We start from the raw sequence: 18670 nt of genomic DNA on the forward strand, positions 1-18670 counted from the left end.
TGTTTCTAAAGAATTGAGTCAATTGACAGGTGAAAGTTATCCGATATCACCATGCAATGTTTCTTTTTAACATCTTAAGAAACTAAATGTCCTATATTAATAAGAAGGGACATTAACATCAGGCAAATAAAAATGTGACATCATTAACCATCGAGTTTTAACAATTTCTTTTGTATCCCAGATTCTGCAATAGTTTTTTCACTTTTTTCATGACGATTTTAAAAAATATGTGACTGCTTAATTCACCAAGTAGAAACTAAGTGCGTAATTAACCAAATGCTCACGTGTAAAAATGTAAAAATACCGACTACGTCAACTTGTGAGCACACTTGCTTAGATTTTGAAAATAAAACAAACGAATTCGAGATAGTCCTCAAGTTACCCCCACTATAAAAAAACGCAGGTTAATATAATATTAATATCAATAGTTAATCACCTGTTCAGACTAATTAAGTTGAACCTACGAGTAATCGCTGAACCATCTTGGTCAAAATCTGTATCGAGACAAGAATATGTTATATAGTTCCGTTTCAAATGTCATTGCATTTTATCTCTTTTACACTTTGCTTTTGTTGCATGTTTTATTTTCGGACCGAGAAATAAGAAACAAAGTATCTTTTACAAAAAAAAAGAAATAAGAAACAAAGTATAATTATTATCATCTCGTACATAGACATTTAGTTTTACTTGTCATTTTTATCCAACAGTTTTTAAATTTCAGTCTTAGATATCCATATAAGTTGACAACGAATAAAATATCCAATACCTTTTTTATTGAAAAAAAAAGAAAATATTTTAGAAACATTTAGACTGGAGCAAGAAAAATCGAAAACGAAGAATATTTCCTGGGTTAAACGGTCAAAATAATTAAACAAAAACGAACACGAGCTTTGGAACAAGTGGGCCGTATGTAAGGCCCATAAAAGTCACGTGCGCTGGCCTTTCATCACCGACACCGTCCAAACGGAACCTTTGACGTCCGCAATAACCAACACCGCACTCGTGTGAGGCACGCGCTTTTTGCACGGCACGGCTCTTATCTGAGTTATCTCAGGGCATCTCCAACCCCACTCTATTTTTCACTCTAAAATAGAGTTTAGAGTAAAAATGCTCCAATAGTACTCTATTTTCCACTCTATAATAGAGTAAAAAATGGGTTTACTCTATATATAGAGTAAATTGTTTTTTGTTTGTTCATCACTCTATTTTTCACTCTAAAATAGAGTACCCTTGGAATATATCACAACTCTATTATAGAGTCACTCTATTTTAGAGTAAAAAATAGAGTGAACCATTGGAGATGGTCTCAACTTCACCTTCAAGCTCACCGTTCAGGCAAATATCTTATTCTAAAAAAATAGTTCATTTAATGATTCACCTATTTTTCAGCAATTCCTTTTTTCCATTACCATGGTAATCATATAAAATCACCGAACCATAGAGAGTAATTAATAATGGTGTCTGAATGTCTACATATTGTTTAACAGTGTTTATATGTTTTGGTTTTACTTGGCAACTTGTCTGACCTTTTTCTTAATTCCTTTTAGTTTATTAAGCTCGTTTAAAGAATATGACAGTTAAATAGTTCACTTGCATGTCGATGAAACTAGATACCACCCACAACACAAGTTGCAAAAGTTTCAGATACATTAATACCAAATTTCTTTCTGTTAGTATAATTCAACTTTATAATATACGAGTTATCTTACTCTATTTTACTATGTTTATATAAAAGTGCGTGTTTTCTATTCACACGGAAAGAGAACTCTTTCTTTTTGGCGGCGCGGAATAAAAAAAGTTTACGCAAGCAAAAATATCTGTATATCTATGAAGCTTAAACCTCGTTCTCTGTCTGACAAAGAAACATCTCGTAAAATCTCTGTATTTCTTTCTCGCTGCCTCTCTGTTTTTTTTTCGTCTCTATCTACAGAGCTTTCTTTCCCTCTAAGTAAAGAAAACAATACATTTTTAAATTTCTAGGTTTATAAGATTTAAGTAGTTCAGAGGAGATTAGAGTTAAGAGGTTTTCTTTATGTGTACCATAAAAGTGGCAAATCAAGAAGGAAACGTTGGTAAGAAAGCGGAGCCTACCACTCGAGAAGATGATCATGGGACGTTATCAGACATCGATCAATGGCTTTACTTATTCGCGGCCGAAGACGACCACCTCCACCGTGATAACGCTTTCACGCCTCCCTACTCGTCGTCTTCTCTTATGACGAGCTATAACAGAGAGATGGAGATGTCTGCAATCGTCTCTGCTTTGACACATGTAGTCGCTGGAAATGTTCCTACTCATCAATACGGTGACGGTAGCGGTGGAGGTGGCGGTGGAAAAGGGAATTCGAATTCCTCTTCCTCCTCCGGACAAAAAAGGAGGAGAGAGGTGGAGGAAGATGGCGGTGGGGGGAAAGCAGTCGAGGCAGCTAATACTTTGACGGTTGATCAATATTTCTCCAGCGGCAGTTCTACTTCTAAAGGTAATTCATCTCGCTGATTTTAAAAAAAAAATCATATCATCCATAACACACGCGTGCACTAATGAATTAGTACTGAATTATTTTCGACACGAAGACAAACTACTATGCTAAAAATGATGGTAGTGTAGATTTTTGTGCTTATAAATCTTTCTATTGTGTAAATACATATAAAAAGAATGGTCGACTTAAAACATAGACTAACGTTTTCCTTAATTTTGTTAAATTTTCATACTCAAATATTTTCGACCTGAATACAAACTACTATGCTAAAAATGATGGTAGTATAGATTTTTGTGCTTACAAATCTTTCTATTGTGTAAATACATATAAAAAGAATGGTCGATTTAAAACATAGACTAACGTTTTCCTTAATTTTGTTAAATTTTCAAATTAATTGTGAGAGATTCTGAATTTGGAAGGTCGTTTATGATAAGTATTTTACATATATAGATATGTGATGTAGTATAAAATTATATGCATCAAGTGTATGGTCACGTCACATTTTTCTAAGTTAGAAATATAAATAGTGTTTTTTTTTAAAGTGCTCTTTTTTGTTTTTTTCCATAAGAAGTTGCCCTAACACACTATACAAAAACAACATCAATAATACTTAATATGTTTATAAAGTTATAAGTAATGAGTTGTTTTCACAAGACTATTGAAAATCTCAATTCGAAATTTCTTGTATTGAAAAACCAATGCATGCATATAAATATTTTCTTCCGAATGTTAAGGTGTCAATGTTTTTGAACTACAAAAAAAAAAAAAAAAAGAGAGAGAAAAATAGCTGGTGATTAAGGATGTACTATATAAAGTAACAAATGTGTTACAATTGAAAATATAAAAAGTGTACTTGATTATCCGGACATATAAAGAGTTGTAATAAAAAAAGGCATGATATTAATTAACAAAAAAAAGATGATATGCCAAAAGAATCCATATCCTTCCATTTGCCTCAAGAGTCGTTTTCCACTTGCTTCTTTCTACTACTTGTTCATTGCTCTCTGTCCATTTGGCCTCATCGCTTTCTCATAATCACTTAACACTCTTTTTGAAGGGCTTTCTCTTTCTTATAGTCCTTTTTAAATAGAGTTAATTAACGAGTCAGGACAAAAGAGTGAAATTTTATATGTCTATTTTTGTTTGTTTGTTTGCAGTGAGAGAAGCTTCGAGCAACATGTCAGGTGGTTCAGGTCCAACATATGAATACACTACTACAGAAAATGGTACTACCGAAACGTCATCGTCTAGTGGGGACCAACCTCGAAGAAGATACAGGGGCGTGAGACAAAGACCATGGGGAAAATGGGCGGCAGAGATTCGAGATCCGTTCAAAGCGGCTAGAGTTTGGCTCGGTACGTTCGACAATGCTGAGTCAGCTGCAAGAGCTTACGACGAAGCTGCTCTTCGTTTTAGAGGCAACAAAGCCAAACTCAACTTCCCTGAAAACGTAAAACTCGTTAGACCCGCTGCAACACAATCTGTGCCACAAACCGCTGTTCAGAGACCAACTCAGTTAAGGAACTCGAGTTCTACAAGTACCCTTTTGCCCATAAGACCTGCTTCAGAGCAAATAGTTCATTCTCAGCCGTTGATGCAACCGTACAACATGAGTTACTCGGAGATGACTCGTCAACAACAACAGTTTCAACATCATCATCAACAACAATCGATGGATTTATATGATCAATTGTCATTTTCGTTGCCTTTTGGTCACACTGGAGACTCAACAATGCTATCCACATCATCATCGTCATCTCATTCTCGTCCTCTGTTTTCTCCAGCAGCAGTTCAACAACCGCCGGAATCAGCTAGTGAAACCGGTTATTTCAAGGAGTTAAAATGGTCAACAGACAAGACAAACAATAATAACTATAGTAATAGTCCATCCTCCTAATGGAATTGCTTCATTTCTTATTTTTCTTTTTACTATAAATAAGTTAGCGTTTAGGTTTTTATGGCTTGCTTGCTTTATTTTGTTTTTATGGCTTTCTTATTTGCATGTTTGTTTTCAATATTTTATCATATTTTTGGATAATATTAAGTTGTAAAAAATGAAAAATATAATAGTGAGAAAACAACTAAAAGACAAGGAGTTTTGTTTACTCTTTAAAGGTTTCCTTAAAGATCACATACAAGAGCTAATATATGTGAGCCAAAACAAAGACAAAAAAAAAACTCAAATGAAGAATTTTGGGACAGTGACAACAACCTGAGAGATTATTTCTACTGGTGTTTGTGGCTTTCTCAAGCTCTTAGTGCAACTTTATAAACCATAGTTTATTTGTGGATTTGGTGACAACTCTTCTCAACAAGATCTAAAAGCTTCTCCAACTTCGTTTCTCAAGTTCTTTGCTGTATTTACCCATCTGGAAGCAGATTATTCCTGATGGCGTGTCGATTCTTGCTATCAAGGCTTTGGACACAACCGTCTCAGATAGATGCTTCTCTGCTTCCTGAGATAAAAACGAATCAATAAGCAGAGCTTAACGTATAACTGGTTATAATTACATTGTTGTTTGGACTTATATATTTACCTCAATGGTCAGAAGGACGCAAACAAAGAGATACGAGAAAATAGGCTTCACCAGCTTTGTCACCTAAAGAGCCTCCTCCAATCATGTTTTTCCTCTTTCTCTTTCTCAAACTCGACCTTGTAATTGTTCCATAGAGACGTCCAGTGGATCACCTCCATTGTCACAATCTGTTTTAGAAGCATCCTGCAACAGAGATATAGTTATCTAATACAGGGAAGAAGTAAAGAAACACAAAGCTTATAACAAGACAAAGACAAAGACTTGAAATCAGGAATTTCTGATAAGTTTCTTGTCTTCCAAGCAAGGTTGCATTAAGCAGGCTCGATTGCATCGGATCATGTGGTGCCAAGACCAAGAACCAGCAGATCATCCTCAGAACCTATGATGAGATGATGATCAGGAGAAAAGTTAATTCCAGCTGATTATAGAATATAAACTAACCGAAATCCACTAGATTTCATTAGCAACAGAGATAGTGTTCCTTCCAAGTAATCGAAAGTAGAGATTCAAGAGGGCAATTCCTCGTTCAGGCGACGTTTTCCGCTAGCCTCGCCTTGCCTCGCCTGCTTCTCTCTTCGTTTTGAAGACGATCTATCGAGTTGTCCTCTCTTTGAAATTTACACCCACATTCGAAACGGAGGGAAAGTTGAAAATAAGATCTTCGAAATCCGAGAGTGAGAGAGAGATTCAAGAGGGAAGGTGATCGTCGAAAAGCTAAGACTCTTGGGCCGATGGTACGTTTTCTTTAATGGGCCGTAACATTTTTAATATGCCCTTAAAATGAGGAGGCTTAAAAAGGCCCATTATTACTCTAGCCTCGACAACCCCCAATAGCAAGAATATGAGACCGTTAAAAGTTCCAATTATTTTCTTCAAAACTCAACGGTGAAAACTTAGGCCTTTTATGGTACAGTGTGTAAGGTTAAGGTGGGCAGGAACGATGTTTGGATTTTTGGAGTTATTCGTGATCCAATTCTTTTCGTCCAAATAATCAACTATCTGAACCAATTCGATTTGTAGCCATCCAAATATTTGGTGTCCCGGATATCTGGAAAATTTTAGATTTTTGTCTAGACATCTGATTCGATCTGTAAAAATAAATAAATCCAAAATAATATAAAATAATAATATTTTATTAAAAATAAAAAGTTATTTACTTTTTAAAATTCAATAACTAATATAATAAATTTAGTAAATAAAAATATTGTAAACATAAAAATTGCAATATTTATATAACATATATATATATAAATTTTAATATATGCATATAATGGATCGGATCGGTTGGATATCTCTTCTTAATAATATTAGTATTTGTGATTTGTTTTCTTTCTTATGAATATTGCATATTAATATTTGCTTTGCTTTGGCGTAGAATTGTAGATATTCAATTTTTTTTGGTTCGAATCGAAGTAAAATTTACGGATATTTTGCCAGGCTATCATGCCTATCGTTTAGGCCTATTGTTTTTGGTTGTATTGGGCTTTGTCTTGGTTTTGGGCTTCGCCCTTTATAGAATACTTGTTAACAAAAAGAAGGGTTGACGACCTGTTTCCACACCATAACTATGACATAGTAACAGATCCACACAAACTTTGGACCTCATCCCAATTAGACACAATTTAACTTTAGCAACCTATTTCCCTCCAATCGTAAAGATCGAAACTCGTTTGCACACAGAGTTTGAAAGACGAACTGATACCTACTAATGTCGGTTTAAAGTAGGTTTAATATTCAACAATTTAAAAATTAAACCAATGACGAACCAAATAAACCTAGAGTGACCCGATTACGACCCGATTAGAGATGTAAACCGGATTAACCCATTCAATAACCCAAAATTAAAATTCCAAGCTATAAATTCCAAAATCAGAAATTTGTCTCTCTCCCGACAAAAGATCGACGACGACGAAGAGTGAAGGACGACGTGCTCTGCTCAGTCAGGTAATTTCGAAACCTCTCTCTCCCTCTCTATCTATTTCTCTCTCTCTCTCTCCTCTTCTCTCTCTCTCTCTCTTCTCTCTCTCTCTCTCTCTTTTTTTTTCTCTCTCTCTCTCTCTCTCTTTTTTTTTCTCTCTCTCTCTCTCTCTCTCTCTCTCTCTCTCTCTCTCTCTCTCTCTCTCTCTCTCTCTCTCTCTCTCTCTCTCTCTCTCTCTCTCTTCTCTCTCTCTCTCTCTCTCTCGTTGTTGATTATGTATGTCTCTGTTTGGACTTTTTTTTCCAGAAATCGCCATGGATGATTCATGGACCGAGGTTAATGTTGAATGGAATGAGCTTCCTGAATTTGACCCAGGTACTACGGATTCTCCAGATGTTGACTCAGACGGTGAAGATCGAAGAGAGCATAATGACTACAACATTGAGAAAGAAGCCTTCAACTTTGTAGATGAACCGTCAGTGAAGCACAACTTGTATCCAGAGACAGATAGTGATGAGGATGAAGAGGGGAAAGAAATTCAAAGGACTATCTACAGGCGCAATAATATTAAGAGAGGCAGTGTAGATTTGTATGTAGGGCAAGTTTTCATCAATGGAATTGCGTTTAAGGAAGCAGTGCTCGACTATGCTCTGAAAACGGGTCGGAACATCAAGCAGAATCGATATGATAAGACAAAGATTGCGTTTGTGTGTGAAGGTAAAGGTTGCTCTTGGAAAATTTACTGCGCAACCTCAGCAAAATCTCCCAACAAATGGCAGGTTAAGATATTGAAGAAGGAGCATAGTTGTGTTCCTACGGATACTTGTGAGATGCTCAAAATTCCTGCAGTAGCTCGATTGTTTGTTGACAAGATTAGAGAGGAACCTGAGTATTTCATGCCGATGAAGATTGAAGAGCTCATTATGGAGAAATGGAAGCTCAATGTAACTAGGCCGCAATGTCATCACGCCAGGAACAAAGCTGTCAGATGGATTGAGAGAGAGTATGATGAGCAGTTTGGAAGATTGCGTGATTACTGCAGTGAGATAAAAGAATCGAATCAGAATTCTTCTGTTGAGCTTGACTGCGTGCGTAATGATGAAGTGTTTGATGCCTTTAATAGATTTTATGTCTGCTTTGACGTTCTTCGAAGAAACTAGAAAGAAACCTGTAGGCCTCTAATTGGAGTAGATGGCTATTTTTTGAAGTCTAAGATGAAGGGACAGTTGCTGGTGGCTTTGGGTCGGGATGCTGATAACGCTATTTATCCAATCGCATGGGCTGTGGTAGGTGTTGAAAACAAGGATAACTGGTTGTGGTTTGTGAGGAAGATCAAGGTTGATCTTGGATTAAATGAAGGAGACAGATACATCATGGTTTCTGATCGTCAAAAGGGATTGATTGCGGCTGTGAAGATAGCACTACCACTTATTGAGCATATGATGTGTGTGAGACACATCTATGGTAACTTGAAAAAAAAATATGGGAAGAAACCTGATATGAAGCTAAAGATTTGAAACCTTGCTTGGAGCTACAATGAGGCTGATTACAGAGCAAACCTTTTGGAAATATTAAAGTATGATCAAGACGTTTATGATGACGTGATGAAGTCAAAGCCAGAGAAGTGGTGCAGGGCCTTCTACAAGCTCGGACCCTTTTGTGAGGATGTGGAGAACAACTCAACTGAATCATTCAACACCTCAATAGGTAAAGCTCGAGACAAGCCTTTTTTACCGATGTTAGAGACAATTGCTCGACTGGCAATGGTTCGTATAGCAAAAAGGGATGTGATTGCCAATAGCCATGAAGGTCTTTGCACACCGTATGTGACTGAGATGCTGGAGAGTTTGCGGGAAGATGCCTCGGCATGCACTGTTCGACCATCCACAAACATGATGTATGCTTCGACTCTTAATGGATGTTCATATAAGGTGATCTTCGCAAATATGACTTGCACTTGTAGGAGATGGGAGATTACAGGGATTTCATGTGAGCATGCATATGGAGTTATGATGCAGAGAAGGTTAGAAGCTCAACACTATGTTGCTCATTGGTTTAGGACAACTACTTGGAGGCAAACCTATGCTGAAGGAATTGTTCCATTGCGAGGAGCAAAGTTTTGGCCCGAAGGACCAGAACCACCAATAGTTGAACCTGTGATACCAGATCAACCAGGCCGTAAGAAGGAGACTAAAGCGGATAAAAAAGAGGAAGAAAGGAGTGAATGAGTCACCTGTGAAAAAGAAAGAGAAGTTCTTGAAGCGAATCATGCACTGCGGAATATGTGATGCTGTCAATCACAACTCGAGATTCCATAAAAACAAACAAAAAAATGTAAGTTTTTTTTTGTTTAGGATGTGATAACTGAAGGCTGTCTCGATTTATGATGTTGTTTAGCAAGGTAAGAAGATAACTTCTTCTTGTTGTGTTTTTTCAGGCCTTCTCACGTGATGACTCTTCACAGCCTGAGTCCTCCCAAGGTGTTTGCACTGAAGTAGAGAAATGAAGAAATGAAGAAGTTAAAGAGTGGAGAAGTGAAGTTGTGGTTGTTTTTTAAATGTTTTAAAGTGTTTGTCGGCTTTCACTTCTTTTTTAAAGGTTCTTGTACTTTTTTATATGCATTTAGTCATCTTTTTAAAGGTTCTAGGACCTTGTCTCTCGGCAATTAGGACTCTTTTCTTGTGTTTTGCTTCTTTTGATGTATGGTCATGTGCTTTTGAACTCAATGAATGTTACATTTTAATGGCCTTTTGATTACTAAAAATTCTTAATCAACATGATTGATTAACAATATCCAAGATTTGAATTCCTTAAATACTAAAAATCTTAAATAAAATTGCAGGTTAAAACATAATTTGACTCATCATTGAGTTCAATTAAGCCGACTAAACAACCACATTGACACATCTTTTACAGCAACAAGCTCAACCTAGTAGCTTAGACAACACAACCATTGTAGTACATCCTAAAACAACAAACACCATCATTTTTTTCATCTCACATTTCCCTTCAGTCAAGGCTTCAGTCAAGGCTTCTTCCATTCTTGCAACCATCTCTCTCTCTATCTTCAGCTCCATCTCCTCGAACCACTTCCTCTCTTCTTCCACACGTTCTCTAAGAACATGATGTTCAACTCTTGTTGTCTTAACTGTCAATGTTTCAATCTCATCTAGCAATGCTTCATCCATCCATTTGTATGCATGATTATCATTAGAGAGCTACAAAACACAAACTTCTCTTAACCCACATAATTTTAACAAACACATACCCATAAACAAATTTACCTTTCTCTCTGCCGCAAAAGCACACCGGTAGTACCTCCGGTAAGGATTCGCCGTCAACCTCGACGTAAGTGACACAACAATTTCCCCACACCAGCATCTCTTCGGCACACCGACAACTCTTCCTCGACCGACCGAGGTACCACTAGAAGCTCCAGATTCATTACTCATTATCTCAGGTTTTTGATTTTCCAATTTAGGGTTCGAAAGTGATATGAAATCGATTTGGAGTTTTTTTTACCTTTAGTAGGCGTCTGGTATGTAGTTGGATAGGAGGGTTTGGTCGGGTTTTAAGATTGGTTTGGATCTCGGTTGAAGTGTGGTTTACGTTCTAAACCATTAAACCAACTCAAAAATTCATTTGTGTGCAAACGAGTTTTGATCTTTACGATTGGGGGAAATAGGTTGCTAAAGTTGAATTGTGTCTGATTGGGATGAGGTCCAAAGTTTGTGTGGATCTGTTACTATGTCATAGTTATGGTGTGGAAATAGGTCGTCAACCTCAAAAAGAACTGTGAAAACTTAAAACCTTTTTCAATTTTTATTCTGCATAAGGGCCTGACTGGTTCAAACACAGCGGTTGCGGTTGCGATTGCGGGAGTTTGCGGATACGGGTGGTTGCGGTTTCCAGCGATTTTAAGAGATTTGTACGACTGGTTTGGTGGTTAGAAATTGGTACGTTTGCGGGATACTTATGACTGGTTAACTACCAAATACAGCAGCGGTTAAATAATAAATTAACAATATTTACATTTTATATAATTATAAAAAATATCAAAAATCATAATATTATAATAAATATGAAAATTATATTTAGAAAGTTATAGTTTTACATTTTAATATTATAGAAACTATTTTTATTTTAAAATTTTAAAATATTATTTAAAATATAATAGATATATTTTAGTATTTTTATAATTCCAATTTAAAATTTTTATTTTTATTTTTGTATTTATATGGTTTTTGAAAAAAATGAAAAAAAAAAATTATTCTCCCGCAACCGCAAACGCTAGCTGGAACCAGCTTTTGATTTTAAGAGGTTCGGAGCGGTTTGAAGCGATTTGTAACGGTTTGTATGATTGTTTCAAAACGCTGTTAACCGCTAGTAACCGTAAAAGTTGTGTTTGCGGGTGGTAGCGGGAAAACCAGTCAGGCCCTTAATGCAAATATTCATATATTATGCGTTTGGATACCATGCAAAATCTATAAAATCTAGAATATCTACATATTTGAAATGCAAAAAAATGTAGAGTTAAAATTAAATTATAATATAAAATTTTGATATTTTAAACTATTATATAAATTTTGACGACATGTTTTGTTATCGTGATATAGTTTTTACATGGTTTGTGTCAACAAATTATCTAGAACTACAATATTCATGTTTTCAAGATGATGTCTATGTCATATATAAGCCACACATGTTTTTTAAACTACATGTAACACATGCAATCATTTTTTTGACAAAGGGTTCGTAACACATGCGATCAAAATGAATAATATTCAAACAATAAACTTAAAAGAAGATGTTAGAGTATATACACATACAAATATCTATTGATGAATGATGACATTTATTCGCAAACAGAAACTCACGATGCAATCCATACATAAACACACACAAACTATGAGTATTACATAAAACTCTTTTTATCGAGACAAGGCTGTACACATATGTAGGGCATACAACCTCGATTATACTTATGTTCATATATATATAACATAGTTTACGATATTTTCAATACTTAAAGTACTTCTTTTGAATATATCACATAAATCTCGGGATATCTTAGAACCTCTGGATATCTCACAAGAAATTGATAAGCTCGTCATCATATGTGTTTATTTGCGATTATGTATCGGTCTTTTCTTGTTCGCACTATTGTAATCCATGTCAACCAATCCATCACCATCATTTCCTCCTCCGTATTGCCATGAGTTCCGATTCTCTTGATCCTTCTCCACAACCATTAGTGTTCTCTTCCTCACGATTCCTCCTATGTTTCGTGCTTCAATTCCAAAACAAACTATCATTAGAAAAAAAATTTTGGTATTCTATTTTAGTATTCGTAAAATCATGATGGATATATACTTGATATAACTATAAAACTCACTGTATTAGCTATAAATTTACCTTGAGCAGGAGAACAAATGAAGAAGATGAGAAGAAGTGCCAGGAGGAGAGACTTGTGGGAAACCCTAATTGCCATTTTTGGAAGAGACTCTCTTTTGTTTTTCTTTGGTTGTATGACTATCTTTTTTATTGAACCTTTTTGTGTTTATATATAGGAGATGAATGATTCTATGGTGAGCTTAGGGTCCCAATTGTATATCAGAATTGAATAACGTTTTGGAAGTTATTGGGACATATGGGTCGAATGATTTGACGTCAACATTTCTATGTCTTCCCACATTAACATAAATCTATCCCCACAAATTAGTTTTTCATGTTTGCAACCGAAACTGAATCAAATTATCTGCTTATGCAAGACATTTAATTAGTGTGGACGCGTAAAACCAAAACACGTATACTTCAGCCTAGTTTAGCCATAAAACTGGTTTGGAACTTGCTCGGAATCAGACGCATAGGTCGGTACGTATATTGCCAAGTTATTGTGCAAAATAACAGTTACGTTATACCTATGCGAGCTACGTGCAATAAATTCATCGATATGGTAAGATAAAATTCGAGGAGATGATAGGAGATCGAGTGGTCCTTTCACCTTTGGATCATATGGAGATATTGAAATTGTGGTCCTTTAGAGGAATACAATCTATCAGAACATCGGAAACAAATGATTTATATGAAAGTCTATGCATATAATGATAACGTATAGTTTACAACTTTACATCCTATTAATACTGTCTTTTGTTTTCGTTTGACCAAATTCAATTAATATTGTTCATATTCATGCATGTTATGCGTAGTCAAGCGTGGACAAAGAGAGATACTAGCAATCTCATATCGAGAGATAAAGTGTAAGAGATCTAGCATCTTATCCAATAACCCTAAAACTGTAAACCATATTTGCTAGATAACGATTGATTTTGGAATTAAATAACATTTGATAAGAGGACATATCAGTTTTACAGGAACTGAAATTCAGTTACAAAGATTATAGGCATATAAAACTTTCGATTTAGATAAATCATGAATTGAAATGAAGTTGTTAACGTGAAATAATTACCTAATTATTTAATTTGGTAAAACAAAATAATATGGACCACGTTAGCTAGGGATGTAGAAAGGAGTGTGGGGGTCGGGGACATGGTAGAGAGAGTGTATAAATATAGCAAAAAGGACGTAAAGTTTGTAGAGTCATGTGTTTCCCAATTAGCCATTCATTATTACAATTCAATTTCTTCACCTATAAAATTTTCAGACAAGAGTGGGTCTACTTTCTTTTTCCTATTATTTAAAAATTAAATCACACAAATTAAAGTATTAATATTATTATAATTACACGTGAATAGAATAATATACATAGACTTATGATATTTCACTTCTTAAAATTAATTTACAATTATTCAAATTCTAATGTGTTAGTTGAAAGGAAAATTGACAATTCTAGTATAAACAGTATTGTGAGCCGATTTGATCGATGAGATAAATGGACTCAAACAGTTTGATTTTTTTTTTGTTATTAAGATATCTACACTCCCATGTAATAAATGGGTATATGACCTGATATTGTTATTTGTGGACCTAACTATTTTAAATTATCTGCGGTCGTTGTTCCAAGACAATGGAATTAGATTAGTGGTTTAACTAAATGTTCATGATCTCGTGTACATCAAGAGGATTAGTTTTAGATTCTAAGAAAGTGCAAATTAAGCCGAATATTAGAAACAAATGTACAAGAGATCAGCATGAAATAAGAAATACCATAAAAATGGATCTCAAAAAACGCGCAGAGTGGTCTAGGTAGATGTGAATCTCCATAAGATAAATAGAATTGTTCGCCATTCAATCATCTATCTAATATTTTCATAGCATAATTAACTAACGTTAGAAAAGCTGTTTCCAAAACTATAATTTTACTATAGACAGTTTCATTTGATTAGCCACATACGTTGATTAGACTGTTAGGTTTGAAAAAATGGTGAAACGAAACAAGGAATGGAAAAGTCCAGAGAGATCAACCAAAATGTCATGTACAGAGATTTAATGACAATCTCTAGACACTAGACAACCCCTGCTGATGAATGTTTTGTTAGTACAGAGAAAGTCGTGACCAAGGGAAGAAGTGTGTTTCTGTAACTTTTGATTTTATCCATCTTCAGAGTTATTCTAAGACTTCTCAGGTTTTATATAGAAACACGTAACTCGCCGGAGACCGAGATCGAAGCAATGTTTTTTGGCAAGACAAGTTGAATAGAGAGAGGGGGACCATAATTAAGCACATGCAAGGTTTGGTCTCATTTGAATATATAACCAGTCTTTGTCTCTCTTTCATCACTGTTAACAAATCTCTCTACATTTAAGTCTTGAGAGCTTAGACAAGACATAAAATTATCAATATCGCCGTCTCTAGACAAAGTCGTAATCAGAGATTTTATCTATCTAGGGGTCAATTTTAAACTCTTCCAAAGATTTAAAGAAAGTATTCAGTATATTACATGAAACAATTGAGACTTTACAATTGAACTTTTGGTTTTTAAATTGCTGCCAAATGAAACAAAAAAAGATAATCAGTTAAAATAACCCCTGGCCGGTAGAGTTTGGATGGTGGTTACCAGGCTCAGCCTCACGCAAGCTGAAATCCTGAAGGGTTCTTCGAACAGGACTGGAGAGACCATTTGGTTGAGTCAAAAAGACTTTCTCCTGGTTAAAATCATAGTGTTGTGGTATGTGACTTGGAGGAGCGTGAGCTGCTGAAGAAGTATGTACGTTTGGTGGAGCGAATTGGGTGTGGATCTGATGGAACTCTTGCATGGGGGCTGGCGTCGAAGTCTCCTCAGGTTCATATTCAAGCTCATTCTGTATAAAGGGTTTTGTAACAGCAAACACAAAGTTACTTTCAAATCAAACAAATCATAACACTTGTTTGGGTTATAAAGCATAAACACAAATCAGATATTGTTTCAAGAAGGAAAGAACCTGCAAGTAGGTAGTAATGTCATCTGTGGACACTCTTGTTCCTTCTTCTTCTTGTCTCACAATCCATTGGTGAAGCTTCTCCTGTAAAACAAGAAGAAGTTGAATTCAGCGGAACAGTTCAAATGATTCCAAGATCTCATGAAAATGTAACAAAAAAACAAGAACACTACAAAATCCCGTTAAGAGGACTAATGATCCGAGTTGTTTATACACCTTAAACTAAACTAGACACGTTAGATATCAAAAGGCTACAATTTTGTACGAGTAAGACTGCTTAGCTTCAGGGATCAGGACATAAAAACCCCTAATGAATGAAACCCTCCAAGCTCATCAACCTTAGGCCCTGAGCTAAAGCAAAACTAGGCACTTCAAGAAGATCAAAAGGCCACAACTTTGTACCAATAAGACTGCTTAGTTTTATATGCAACAAACAAGCTACACTACATCAAGCAGCAGAGCATAAGATCCGTGATCAAAACCGATTCACAAAGCAAAAAAAAAAAACAGAGAGTTTGCCAAAGCAAAGCAACACAAGAACCAAGATTGAATATATCCATGAATTTCAGGTTATATAAAACATCTTCGATGATTCATTACAAAGAAAAGTATTCAACTTTGTGTTCCCCCTGAAAAGAATCAGACTATCTATAATCTACCAAACTCAGAAACCAAACATCAAAACGAGATGTATAACAGAACAAAGGCCAAGAGAGAGAGAGAGAGAGAGAGAGGACAGACCAGCCCGCGACGTTCACCGGCGAGGAAAGAGACGCGTTGATGGTTCATGGCGTGGGTATAGAGCTGAGATAGCGAATTAGCAGCACCTCGAAACGCGCCGTACATGGTTCGATCCACCTCATCGAGTCGACTGGCGTCAGATTTTCGCTTCTTCCCCATTATTAGAGCACGAATGAATCAAAGTCCCAAGGCTTTCGAGATTCTTTTGAATTTGTAAATTAGGGATTTGATTCGATTAAAGGTAAAGACGAGAGAATGATTGTTGGTGAGGCAAAGACGAAGAGACTTGTGGCGTTTACTCTGTTTATTTTCTGCCACGTGGATTTCATGCTACTTTTTGGGTCCTACATATGTTTTGGGTCCACCATTGTTATTTTGCTACGTGGATTTTAGCCTTTTTATTGTTTAATAAAATACTACTAGTAGCTAAAGAATATATATTTTTTAATCAATAAAATAATAGAAATTTAAATATTGAATAAAATGAAGCAACTTTACATAGCACCAAATATACCATAGAAAAAAAAATCGTTATTTCACTATCTATTTTCTTACAGCCCACAAATTTTCGTTATTTTTAACGTTTAAAAATGTTATATATAAGCTTTGAAATATTTTATTTTTGTAAATTAGCATTGAAACATTAATAAGCAAAAAAACATCATGCATTGAAATTTCCGTTCTTTCCGGTATTTGTACAACAGATCATACAATGGAACACCGAATTTTATGCTTAGATTCAACGGGACAATTAAGGAAGGTGTGCAATAATTTAGATAAACAATGGTGCGTTGTGAACTATGACTCGGTCAGTATCTAGATGGCGTTGCTCCGGACCTACACACTGCCTGTTACCAAGGTGACTGCACCACGATGGAGGGGGGTTACAACCAACATGTAGTTTAGCTTGATTACTAAAAACAGTGGCATGCATTAGTGTGAGATTGCTTGTTTCCTATTAAGATAGTTAATGTAAGTGACGATCTAAAGATCAGCTTCCTGTTTGGAAGACCATTGTCGTTGGACTTGTTCTTATTGAATCGGACCAGTCACGGCTATATAATTTGTTTCTTTTTGCATCTTTAGTGGAATTGATGTCATACAAATAACTGATTACTTGGTGTTTGATTGATAACATTTGAATTAGTTGATTTATAATATATGTTTTGTAGACTGGTATAGTTAAATCTTTTTTTGAGCAATGGTATAATTAAATCATATACTCGTTATAGTGTTATTTTTCACTTGAGTTTCAGTTTTGATTTGTGTGTAATATTGTTCATTATGGATACTCAAAAGCGCTGAGCTGTATATCGTCATTTCACAAATTTACTTTTTGGTATGAATGTTAAATTTTATACCATTTTGAGTTTTTGACAGAAGATACAGAGAAAACTAGTAGCAGGAACAAGTAAAGACAACTAAACAACACCAAAATACAAAAGGAAAACACAGTAAATAGTAGAAATGCAATAACTGATACTGATCTTGAATAACAGAACAACTCTCTTTGCCTAGGATCGCAGTGAGCCAAGAGCTGGAGTCTCATTGTTGTGGCTGCTAAGTTGCCGCGAGTTTACGGAGAATTGGCCAGCCCTCAAAACCACTCCGGACCTACAGCTTCATCACATACACGCCTTTGATAACCTGCAAAATTAGCACACACATCTTCCAAGTTTCACAATGGCTCAAGCGAATGCATTCGGAGTGAACGGTTCGGCCCGGTAAAAACCGGAGATCCGGATAAAGGTGAAACTGTATGCCTCTGTTCCACCGATCTAGCCAAAACCTTTGCCGCACAGTTAGCTAATCTGTGCTACCGCATGAAACGTCAACTCATCCGCCGAGTACCACTGCAAAACACATAAATGCTGGTCACACCAGACATTGATTGACTGTTGCGCTTCTTCTCCATCCTACCAAGCCAAGCATTCATACAAACCACTGCTCTTATTCGGAAAGACGCGTGAAAGGTAAAGTTTGCCACACCATCGAACTGCCCAACAAAGAAGAAGCTTCAAGCCCATGAAATCCTCTGCGCATATCACTTCTTCACGGCCAGAGAAGCAAGTGTGACGCCATCAGCTATCCACACGCGCGTAGATAGCCCCACACACCACTGCAAACCCGCAGAATTCTTCCTCGTGCACAGCCAACATAGAAGATTGAGAGTAGAAAAACACCCAGGTAACAACTCTCAAACTCATGTTTCATGGTACAGATCTGGAATGGAGGGTGAGCGTAGGGAACAAACGTCACTTCCCTAACCCATCTCCAACAACCGTCTGACCAACGATAGTCCCCGCACTAACACACCCCGAGATATCCCTAACCCGCTCAAGCTACCATCGGAGATCTAAACCCGACTGGCTAGAAACAGAGACAACTTACAGGTACAGTCCTCAAGCACCATGCCACCGCCTGCGAACAGCCATATCCGAGAAAAGCCTCCAGATCTGAGTCGGGAAGAGGACATCCCCCGTCGCCGAGCCAACCACCACCGACCCCTAACCCTGCCTCGCCGAATCACCACCAAGCAGAGATGCGAGCATATCAACAGAGAGGGAGAAGGAAGGTGAGAGGCGAACATAAAGAAAAAACACAGAGGCCGGCGG

At 36.3% G+C, this 18670-nt stretch overlaps 5 protein-coding genes across 5 annotated transcripts; 2 read left to right on the forward strand and 3 right to left on the reverse strand.

Annotated features, from left to right (window-relative positions):
• The first annotated feature begins 1197 nt into the window (after positions 1-1197).
• Positions 1198-5053, forward strand: LOC103873902 (ethylene-responsive transcription factor ABR1). The gene is made up of 2 exons (XM_009152306.3): positions 1198-2480; positions 3638-5053. Exons 1-2 carry the CDS (start codon positions 2033-2035, stop codon positions 4375-4377), a joined length of 1188 nt encoding a protein of 395 aa, XP_009150554.1. The 5' UTR covers positions 1198-2032; the 3' UTR covers positions 4378-5053.
• A 3096-nt stretch (positions 5054-8149) lies between these two features.
• Positions 8150-9163, forward strand: LOC108872233. The gene is made up of 2 exons (XM_018659626.1): positions 8150-8379; positions 8467-9163. The coding sequence occupies exons 1-2, from the start codon at positions 8150-8152 to the stop codon at positions 9161-9163; spliced, it is 927 nt and encodes a 308-aa protein (XP_018515142.1).
• Positions 9164-9859: 696 nt separating this feature from the next.
• LOC103874144 (uncharacterized protein At4g04775-like) lies at positions 9860-10387 on the reverse strand. The gene is made up of 2 exons (XM_009152561.1): positions 10220-10387; positions 9860-10153 (listed from the first exon to the last, which is right to left on the reverse strand). The coding sequence occupies exons 1-2, from the start codon at positions 10385-10387 to the stop codon at positions 9860-9862; spliced, it is 462 nt and encodes a 153-aa protein (XP_009150809.1).
• Positions 10388-11727: 1340 nt separating this feature from the next.
• Positions 11728-12527, reverse strand: LOC103873904 (root meristem growth factor 9). Its single transcript, XM_009152307.3, has 2 exons — positions 12351-12527; positions 11728-12225 (listed from the first exon to the last, which is right to left on the reverse strand). Exons 1-2 carry the CDS (start codon positions 12424-12426, stop codon positions 12059-12061), a joined length of 243 nt encoding a protein of 80 aa, XP_009150555.1. The 5' UTR covers positions 12427-12527; the 3' UTR covers positions 11728-12058.
• Positions 12528-14781: 2254 nt separating this feature from the next.
• On the reverse strand, positions 14782-16359 carry LOC103873905. The gene is made up of 3 exons (XM_009152308.3): positions 16056-16359; positions 15318-15398; positions 14782-15197 (listed from the first exon to the last, which is right to left on the reverse strand). The coding sequence occupies exons 1-3, from the start codon at positions 16212-16214 to the stop codon at positions 14913-14915; spliced, it is 525 nt and encodes a 174-aa protein (XP_009150556.2). The 5' UTR covers positions 16215-16359; the 3' UTR covers positions 14782-14912.
• Positions 16360-18670: the final 2311 nt, after the last annotated feature.

Source organism: Brassica rapa, chromosome A06 (assembly GCF_000309985.2).
Source record: "Brassica rapa cultivar Chiifu-401-42 chromosome A06, CAAS_Brap_v3.01, whole genome shotgun sequence".
NCBI lineage: Eukaryota > Viridiplantae > Streptophyta > Magnoliopsida > Brassicales > Brassicaceae > Brassica > Brassica rapa.

Coding starts and splice junctions, on each gene's coding strand:
- LOC103873902 (XM_009152306.3), top strand. CDS start 2,033: ATGTGTACCATAAAAGTGGCAAATCAAGAAGGAAACGTTGGTAAGAAA. Junction 2,481..3,637: donor CGGCAGTTCTACTTCTAAAG/GTAATTCATCTC, acceptor GTTTGTTTGCAG/TGAGAGAAGCTTCGAGCAAC.
- LOC108872233 (XM_018659626.1), top strand. CDS start 8,150: ATGAAGGGACAGTTGCTGGTGGCTTTGGGTCGGGATGCTGATAACGCT. Junction 8,380..8,466: donor CCACTTATTGAGCATATGAT/GTGTGTGAGACA, acceptor CCTTGCTTGGAG/CTACAATGAGGCTGATTACA.
- LOC103874144 (XM_009152561.1), bottom strand. CDS start 10,387: ATGAGTAATGAATCTGGAGCTTCTAGTGGTACCTCGGTCGGTCGAGGA. Junction 10,154..10,219: donor CTTTTGCGGCAGAGAGAAAG/GTAAATTTGTTT, acceptor TGTGTTTTGTAG/CTCTCTAATGATAATCATGC.
- LOC103873904 (XM_009152307.3), bottom strand. CDS start 12,426: ATGGCAATTAGGGTTTCCCACAAGTCTCTCCTCCTGGCACTTCTTCTC. Junction 12,226..12,350: donor CATTTGTTCTCCTGCTCAAG/GTAAATTTATAG, acceptor TTGGAATTGAAG/CACGAAACATAGGAGGAATC.
- LOC103873905 (XM_009152308.3), bottom strand. CDS start 16,214: ATGGGGAAGAAGCGAAAATCTGACGCCAGTCGACTCGATGAGGTGGAT. Junction 15,399..16,055: donor CCGGTGAACGTCGCGGGCTG/GTCTGTCCTCTC, acceptor CTTGTTTTACAG/GAGAAGCTTCACCAATGGAT. Junction 15,198..15,317: donor ACATTACTACCTACTTGCAG/GTTCTTTCCTTC, acceptor CCCTTTATACAG/AATGAGCTTGAATATGAACC.